This window comes from Gossypium hirsutum, chromosome A08, assembly GCF_007990345.1.
Source record: "Gossypium hirsutum isolate 1008001.06 chromosome A08, Gossypium_hirsutum_v2.1, whole genome shotgun sequence".
Classification (NCBI taxonomy): Eukaryota; Viridiplantae; Streptophyta; class Magnoliopsida; order Malvales; family Malvaceae; genus Gossypium; species Gossypium hirsutum.
This window is the reverse complement of record NC_053431.1, coordinates 28,402,373-28,412,244: the sequence shown is the minus strand read 5'-3', so window position 1 is coordinate 28,412,244 and position 9,872 is coordinate 28,402,373. Positions and strand designations below refer to the sequence as shown.

The window sequence follows — 9,872 nt, the reverse complement described above, 5'->3', positions numbered from 1 at the left end:
CTGTCTACAATAACAATATTGCAAGTGTGAAAAGGGGAATTGTTTCTAACAACATCAGTCAACAATGGCCTGTTTGATTTGCCTAAAATTAAGAATGATGATTACTTGGCCCTATGTAAAGATGTTAATGAAAAAACAATTCAAGATGTTTTGAGAGTAGTCACAATTCATGGAACTAAATGGAAGACTTTGAGACAAGGTACTCGTTATTGTCGGAGGGAATTTTTTACCTGAGAGGCAAAGGTATGGTACTAGTTTATTCAGACCAGTGTTATACCTGTGATGCATAGCTTAACTGTTTTTATGGAACAAATGTTGCTCTCATATTACATACTGATCAAAAAATTGATTAATGTGGGAAAAATCAAGAAATTTAGGAATGTGTAGTAAGAAAAACAAGTTTTCATTTTCCTTCACTCATCACTTCATTGTGTCACCAAGCAGGACTACCAATGCAAGAGCTAATAGAAGAACATTCACTACAGCAAAACTAACTTTTAACGGTGTTTTTTTAAGAAGCGCCGCTAAAACTATTTGCGGCGCTTTTGCAAAAAATGCCGCTATAGGAAACGCCGCTAAAGTTTGCGGCATTTATCTAAAAAAAAACACTGCTAAAGGTCATGACCTTTAGTGACGCTTTTTGACCTTTAGCGATGCTTCTCCCAAAAATGCCGTTAAAGGTCATAAAATTTAAAAAAAATAAAATATTATAAAAGTCATGAAAAATATAAAAAAATTAAAATTCATTATCAAAATATTGAGAAAAAGAATAATATCTATGATATAAATATATATCCTACCAAACAGAAAGTTTATCAATAACAATCAAACAAAATACCGCACTTACCATACTACACCAAGAATCTAACAAAATACAAATAGAACAAAATAATGATAGAATGCACACTTTAAGCAGTTAGCTCAAAAAAGTCGTCACTATGCATGAATTCAGCTAATCCTGGACCATGCATCCAACAAAAACTCAAACCTGAGAAAAAAGAAACAAAAGTTAATGAATGACACATATAACATCAAATTAATAATAAAATATGCAATTAACAAGTCAACATTAATGCCACATATAACATCAAATTGCACAACTTAATATACTCAATACATTAGCATAAATAACATCTCATTGAACAAGGAATTTAACACATTCGAATAGATCAATTTTAAGCTCACTAATGGTTAATTTAGCATGTGAACAGCATATAAATGTTTTGTATTTACAGCATGGTTTAATCAACTTCAAGCAGGAAATTAAATGCTGCAAAATTCTAGCATTCAAAATCATATATGGACAACATTAATATGACATTTTCGAGCACCTTAAAGACACATTTGGAAAATTTGAAGAACCATTTGAACAACCACATTCAAACATCTTAAAGACAACTAAATTTTGTCTTGTTTTGGACAACCTTAGAGGTCAGCAAGGCATGTATTAAACCACACCTAACATGTTTATTTCATCATGCTTTGAACAACAATAACAAACCATTAAGCATTAAGCATTAAGCATTATATTAAATCAACTCTTTAACACATTCGAACAACTTAAAATACATCATTCGAATATCATAAATCACAACTTTCAGACACCATAAATTGCAGCATTTAACACCTAAATTTTCAGCATTTAACACATAAAATGGTTTTCTCCTTATTGAACACTTATATGACCCTCAAAGCCACATATGTCAAAGCACATTAACTGATCTCTTTGAATTATTATATGGAAAGATAAATTTTTAATAATGCCACCATAAAGCAAGAATTAGAATTTGTTTCAACAAAAGAGAAATAAAACATTGTTGCTAATAACCAAATAGAACAAAAAAACCCGAACAGCATAACTGCACAGGCTCAGGAGCAAGAGGGAATTAAAGGAACTAATCTCCATATCTAAGAATATCCTTTTGCTGAAAAGAATCTCAATTGTTTGCAATAGATGCATCACCAAATACATACATATGAGAAAATGAAAATAATATTCCATAGTTAACTCATATCAAGAAAAACTAGAGGTTTCACAATACAATGGAATGCTTCTGTTATTTAACAAGGAACAATAGTATTAATTTGTAAAAAGTAGAATAGAAACATGTTGCACTACTATTGTTTAACATTATATAGAAATTATTCTTTAGTTCCAATATCTAAAATTACAAGCACAAAAGGCAATATCAGGGTCTGATGAACAGTTAGATTTGACTAAAAATACCAGTAAATCCAATAAGTCAAATCTAAGGATTTGAAATCTAACTTTGGAACAAATTATAACACAAAACTAACAACAGTTTTAAGCTCAAACTTATACATTTATTCAATTATATAATTAAAACAACAATCTTATATAAAAATAAAAATATAATATTTAATAAATATTCATAAAAATGAATAAAATATGTACTTACATATTAAATTAAATAAAAATAAAGATGTTAACATACAGGAACAAGCAAGTTATATTTTTGTCTTGATCTGACCCATAAACACTTCTAGTCTTAATCTACAATATATGTTTTCGTAAGTGTATATGGTACCCTAAGACTAACCTAAAAACTAAATCCGATAAATTAGAATTCAAATCAGTTTCAATACAATTTGATCATATAAAGTCAGTAACTTAAATAAGTCAAACTCAAACCCGAAATTATTTGAGCACGAAATGGACCCAAACTCAAAATGATTTAAACCTAAAGTATCGGGATTCAAAATGAGCAGAAAAAAAAAACTTCAAACTCAAACTTGCCAACTCAAAAATTGGCAAAAACACAAAACAACCTAAACTTGAAATGGTATAAACCTAAAATTGATCAAAATCCCAAAAGAAATAAATATAAAAAATATACATGAATTTTGATATAATGTGCAATATTGCATATGTACTTTATTTCATATGACTTTATATATTAAATTTTGATTTGATTAAATTCTCACAAATTACTGATATTATCTAATTACTACAATTTTATGTTGATATATTGTATAATAAACTATTATATCATTCTAATATGAAAATAAATATAGATTCATTCCTTTAAATGTATAAATCAAATATCAGATTAAATTTGATAGTTTCCAAACTTAAAAATACCAAAATCTAAATGACTTAGAAAACTTTAAAACCTGAAGTGACATAAACAACGTCAACCCAAAACCAACGAACGACCCAAACTTGAACCTTAAGTATCAAAATTCCAAAATGATCCAAAAGGAAAAAGAAAAAACCTAAAACAATTTGAATACAAAGCAATCCAAACTCAAAACAACTTAAACTTGAATGACAAGAACCCAAAATAACCCAAACTCAAAATAGCTTTTAAGCCCAACTTGACATGATCCACGTTAACTCAAAATCAACTTGACATACTAAATGGACAGCTTCGGTTGCCCCAACTCAAATATTACAAATATATATGTGTAATGTTGCCTTTGAAAAATCATGCCTCTACTTTTTTTTGAATATGACGAATAAGAACACTGAATTTAAGAAGAAAGTCTAAAGCAACATAGATTGAAAACATTGACAAGAATTTGTGCTAAACTTCTGCCCTCCCTATGTGTCAATCTTGGTAAATAGTTGTGTGACTATAATAGTGTTAATAATGTAAATGATATATGTAGTATTATACAAAAGTAGGGCAAGATTGACCATATAAAAAGCACGTAATCACACCTTTCTCCGAACTTTTCTTTGATAAATGGAGAAAGGAAAAATCTTCATTGCTGCACTGCCCTATCCAACGCCCCGAATATCCTTCAATGATAAAGCCTTTCAAGTCTCGAGTGTTTAAGCTTTTCCTTTAATTTCACGCTTTATTTGAAGGGCGGCTCTAACGATATTTCCTCTTGTGATGATACCCACCTTTAGGAAAGGGATAGAGAGCTTAGCAAACGCTGGAAGAAAACATAATAGATGAAAAAGGGGTTTAAATCAGAGGGGAAATTTTTTTATGATGCTTTTTGACTTACCAGCTTGCCCTCTACATCAACAACCGGAAGTCTGCGGTATTTTGTCTCGAGCAATAATTTGAAATTTTTGCGGTATTTTGTCTCGAGCAATAATCTGAAATTTTTCGATAAACCAATTAGAAATGTTTAATAGTTCCCTCAACCCATTTTACAATGCTAGGATAATACAAGTTCAGGTGACGAGTTTAGATGCTTTCCTCTTGTGCCGAAAAATGAAAAGACAGAGGAACCGTATATTATGGAAGTAGGTAATCAACATATGGAATAGCAAAGGTAAGATAAGTTTGATAGACCTAGCAGCATCCTTGAGATTAGTTGTTTCACGTACAACTAATGGAGCTGGTGTCATTAAATCACTAACCACCAGGCCATTCGTCTTGTTGAGTAACTTCTGTACCTCGTTGAAAGTCTGCAAAATTGAGGACTGCTTTAGTTGCAAAAGGTGAAAAATTATATGATAAACAAAAATATGAGTTCTTCCGGAGCCAATTGTAGTGAACTCAAATACATACAAGTTATGCAACCTTTGAAGTAGTAATAATGAAGTGGTCTATAATGGAGATGTGAACAGGCCTAAAAAGTCATCATATGGCCAGAACAACCTTTCCTTCACCCACCTCAACTTAAAGTCTTAAGAATGGAGAAAGAATCGTATTGCGTATACCTATAGTCCCAATTAGCCACTGTTTCACCAAGATATTTGCTTAAACTTAATGAATCATGACTATTAGTTCGAGTCTAGAAGAGTAGCATTCTATTTCAACCTTTCATGGGCAAGGCCCAATATCCAATCCAACACTCACTTTTGGGACATTGCCTAGTTGGACAATGCAAATACTAGGATTCCACCTTTGTGGAAATGTTAAGGAATCATGAGTGTATAAAGAGCTTTGAGGTTTGGTACTAAAAGTTAGCAAATGAATTGCCAAAAACTCATGAAAAGAAAAAAATTAAGGGAAAGATAACATACCAATTTCCAATCATCATTGATAACAGGAAAACCTATGATTCTGTGTTCAACAAGAGCTTCCAGTGCTATTGGTGTTGGCACAAGATCAATAAATTAGAACCTTCCTTTTTAAATATGCATATTTACACACACACAAAAAAACACAGACAACATATTATAAGATATAATCTAAGCAAAGAAGTACCTTTATCAACAGTTGTTGTTGGCTTTACAACATGCAAATCCTCTTTTCCTGTCATGAAATCCCCAACTGTATATACTGCACCTCTTGGCTGCATACACTCAAAATAAAGAAATGATCATACAAATAACATGAGTAAAGTTCGAAAAAAAATATAACTATCTTCCAACATTGACAATGCTACAGGAATTTCCCTCCTAAATCAAGTACGGTTGAGTAAGAATAATACAGAGAGAAGATGCTACAGCCCTGCACTGGTTCTTTCCCTGCACGCCACCTTGCCTTCATCATGCACTACTTTCAAATATTTACATGGCATACTACTATTACAAAAAATAAAAATAAAGATGTTAACATACAGGAACAAGCAAGTTCTTGCCTAGTAAACGGTTCTTGTTTTTGTCTTTGTATACGACAGTATTATTTTGAATGTAATTCTAGGTGTTAATTACTTTTTTTTCCTTATATAATGAATATAATTATTTTGAAGATTGACATAAATTTCACATCATATATATATGTTCACACGATTACTTTGGAATCCTTGAAGAAGATAAAAGTACAATATATATTCTTTCTTATATGTCCATTATGCTACAGCTCAAGAATAAATGAACAAAACTAGTAAACATTTCAAAACAGCTTTAACAAGAACTTGTAGTGAAATATAAGGAACCTGGTTCGATGTTCTGCCACATTTCTATTGTGATGTAAAATTCGAAAATTTGCCGGTGGGTTCATCAATCTTTCATCGAAATGAGTATGTGGGAGTGGGAGTGGGAATGCGAATGGGAACGAAGTAGCAAACTGCTATAGCAACAACAACAACAACACCAAGGAACAAAAAATCCACTGATTGCTAGTGTTAATTAATAAAAACAACAAACACATAAAACCTAGCTTACTGTGCATAGAATACTGGATGAAGTTTTGGAAGAAATTCCTTCTTCCCACAAGGAATTACTCCACAACTACAGACAAAGTTTTCAACTTCCTTTTCCCTTTATCTTCTTCACCCGTGTAATACCCATCGCCCCATCCAAGTACAACGGAGCCAGAGTAATCGTGGGCACCTTCAATAAGAGCTTGGAGACGCTGCTGTTGGAGAGTTTCTTTATTGAAAAGGACAACGGAGGGGTGAGATTGGGGGTGTTTTGAGGATACTGATTTTAGGGGGAAAAATTATGGGTTTAAGTGTCGGGCATGAGAAAAAGAAAACATTTTAGAAAGGAAAACAACCCCTTTTAAGTTAAACAATTATATTTTTTTGCAGCATTTTTTAAAAAAATGCCGTTAATCCCCTAAATCTCCAATTAAAACAATATCATTTACGTTAAATTATTTTGTTTTTTGCAGCGTTTTTTTAAAAGACGCCTCTAATCCCCTAAATCTCCAATTAAATTTTACTTAAAGCACATCATATTTATAAATACTTAACGTAAATTTAGTTAAAGCTAATGATATTATTTTAGTTTTTTTATAAATAAATACATGTTAATTTCATTTGACATTTATTAATTTTTTAAATATAAATAAGTTAAATATTTTTAATTATTATTTTTTTTATTAGTCATTGAATTATATGTAAGTTGTGGATTTAGTCATTTTACTTTAATTTTGTTATTTTTAGTCATTGTAATTTTGAAATTTTGAAATTGTAGTATTAATTAAATGGTAGCTATTAAATTCATTAAGTTTTGCTATTTCTAAAATCTAATGTAACAAACATATTACTCACAAAAAGCCAGTTACGATTTAACGGTTGTCATTTGTGTCAAAATTAAAATTTCAAAATTCGAAAAGTATAGGGACCGAGAATGATCTAATTGGATAACATGAACTCAACCTATAACTTTACGCACAATACCAAGACTAATAGCAGAATTTAACCAAATATATATAATTGCTATCATTTGAGTGATCATGACTAAAATTTTAAATTTTGAAAAGTACAAAAGATAAAATTGATCGATTTGAAAAATACAGGGACTAAAACTAATCAAATTAAAATATAAGGACTAAATTTTAAGTTTAAATTTCACTTAAATAAATTAAGTGTAGAGGAACTAATTTGAATTGAATTATTTTTAATATATCAAAATATTTTTAGATTAAATCTTAAACCATTTAATATATATAAAGTTTATCTATTATCTCTTAAATAATTTAAACTATAATCATAAGTTTAATATATTCAAATTAATATTATCTCTTTTACAATTATATAAGAAATCGTTTAATATATAAATTAAAAAATACTAATTAATCTAAACCCTAAACCTCTTAACCCCTATCCCATAAACACTAAACCTTAAACCCTTAACCCTTAACCCTTAACCCCAAACCCTTACACCTTAAACTCTAACCCTAAACCCTAAACCATAATCCCTAAACCCATAATTCATCATAAACCTTCAAATACTAATTAACTCTTAAACCTTAAACCCTAAACCATATATCTTAAACCATAAACCTTAAACTATAATGATAATTAATTCAATATTTTAAATTCAATACTATCTCTTTTACGATTATATAAGAAAATATTTAATATATTGTATAACCATAATTTTTAATAATTATTGTTTTAGGGGTTATATATTAGTGTTTATGATTTTTTAGGGTTTAGGGTTTTAAGGGTTATATAACTTTTAACGGCGTTTTACAGAAAGCGCCGCTAATGCTCTGGTTTTTAGCGGCGTTTTACCGAAAGCGCAGCTAATGCTCTGGTTTTTAGTGGCGTTTTAGCAAAAAATGACCCTATTGCTCTATTTTTAGCGACGTTTTACCAAAAATGCCGCTATTGCTCTATATTTTACAATTTTTGTGGCTTTTTTTGATAAAACGCCGCTAAAGCCCTATTTTCCTGAAGTGATTATAAAAAAGGTATGGTATATGCTCTTGATATCTCAAGGGTGGTAGGTGACATTACTTGGAAAAGGAAAATAATTTAGCTTGATGAAGTTGAAACAACAAAGGTTTCAAGCAGTGCAACACCACTTAATGATCCCATGCCTAATCCTATATCGACTCAAATTTTGCTAACCCAGTAAGTCATACAGATCAATCTACCATTATGGATTTTTTGTAGAATATGCATAAGCAGCAACAAACATACTAGAGATATGCTAAAATTTGAGATGACTCTAATTGGGCTGCATTCCAAAATAGTTTTAGGTCTTCTAACTCTTTCCTTGAGTTTCCAGATTTTATCTTTGAGCCATGGAACCTGACTTGTAGAACTAGACCTTAGGATTCTGTTACACCTAGGCAAGATGTTGATGACGTGAATGAAGAGACAAAATCTAACAGTGATGGGTCAACAAATAGTTGAGGGGGCTTCTTGTTCTTTTTCTTCAATATTTTTAGATATTTTTTAATTTAATCATTTTTAATTTTATTTTTTGCATAATATTTTTTAAGTTGCAATTATAAATAAAATTGAGCAAATTTTCAAATTATTGTTTTAAAAAATAAGAAGTGTGGTAATGTGAATGTGCACGTCAAGAATAAGCTCTGGAAAGGAATGCCCTGGTATTTAAGCAGTCGAATGAGACTCACCACTCTTTCCCAGGAGCCTACCTAGTGCATAGTTCACACTCACTTCTTTAATTTTTTTTTACTTTTGTTATATGCTTTTAGGCAGTGAGGACATTGCTTCTCTTTAGTAACGGGGACCACGCTATAATTTCTTTTATTTTTAATTTTTCCGGTATTTTTTTGAGAAATTATATTTTGATACTTTTCAAAAAGCGATTCTTCCATAAAGGTTTGTTTAAGCGAATTTTTGCTCAATATTTAATTTTTTCATAATTATGTTAACTTTGGCATATGAAATCCTTTTATTTTAAGTATTTTTATGTTAACTAAGTTATGATAAAAATGCAAACCTTAGTAATTGTGCATAAGGTCAACCATGAAAATTTTTAATTCCCTATAAAAATTAAGCATGCATGAAGGATTCAGTCCTTAGAATTGACTTAGAAATTTCCTTGAGGCAAAAACCAAGGAGGCATAACAATTTAAAAATGATTTAGGCAAACTTTTATTTGGATCGTTTGAGCCTTTCTAGCCTGCCTTATTAAAATTATCTGTTGAAACTCAATTTTGAGCTGATTGGCCTATTTCTTTTACAACATTGCATTAGTGAACTATCTCTTATTTAAAATTTCTTATCTTTATTTTCTTCCCAAACCTTAAACTCAACTTGTTTTAGGGCATTTTTGTGTTTAAGTTTGGGGGAGTTAAAAGGTGTTATTGGGTGCTTACTTTAATGCTTGGAGTGTTTTTATGCTTGGTAAAGTATCCTATTTTTAAAAAAATTAGCTGTCCGAAGAAAAGGATACTCATAAGCACATAGTTCCAAAAGTGTAAAAAAGGAAAAACTGAGTACTTTAAGGGGAAAATTGTATTCTAGAGGCTCAAAGTAAGCCAAGTTTGAGGTTCTCTAGCCTAAAAATATCTATCTCTACCTTGAACCAAGCCCCATTACAACATTGTTTAAGACTTATTGATTTAAAATTTTATGCCTACTGCATTAGTGGAGAGGAATTACTAAGTTAAACATAAAAAGACCAAATTTAACCCTTAGGATTGTTGCTTAGCTTAATCAAGGGAAACAGAAATTTATTGGAAAGAACTTAGTGCACAATCATGAGGAGAAAACATTATATTCATGAGTTCAGTTAGCACTTTAATACTTGAAAGAAATTGGATGATATATGTACTTAGGTTACAATT

The 9,872-nt window shown here is 30.4% G+C and overlaps 1 protein-coding gene across 29 annotated transcripts; it reads right to left on the bottom strand.

The window, feature by feature from the left end:
* Positions 1-757: 757 nt before the first annotated feature.
* On the bottom strand, positions 758-6,372 carry LOC107904964 (CBS domain-containing protein CBSX1, chloroplastic). Of its 29 annotated transcripts, none has more exons than XR_001686465.2 (8): positions 5,809-6,359; positions 5,362-5,455; positions 5,136-5,223; positions 4,952-5,016; positions 4,179-4,390; positions 3,982-4,075; positions 3,686-3,874; positions 758-988 (listed from the first exon to the last, which is right to left on the bottom strand). XR_001686465.2 is itself a non-coding variant. In XM_041074440.1 (8 exons), exons 4-8 carry the CDS (start codon positions 5,188-5,190, stop codon positions 3,800-3,802), a joined length of 405 nt encoding a protein of 134 aa, XP_040930374.1. In that variant the 5' UTR covers positions 5,191-5,223; positions 5,362-5,455; positions 5,809-5,939; positions 6,038-6,355; the 3' UTR covers positions 1,525-3,799. The 29 variants fall into 29 exon arrangements, 8 of the variants coding, with proteins under 8 accessions (XP_040930374.1, XP_040930375.1, XP_040930378.1 ...); XR_005899460.1 differs by having other exon boundaries at positions 5,362-5,452; XR_001686469.2 differs by having other exon boundaries at positions 5,362-5,398.
* Between the last annotated feature and the right edge of the window lie 3,500 nt (positions 6,373-9,872).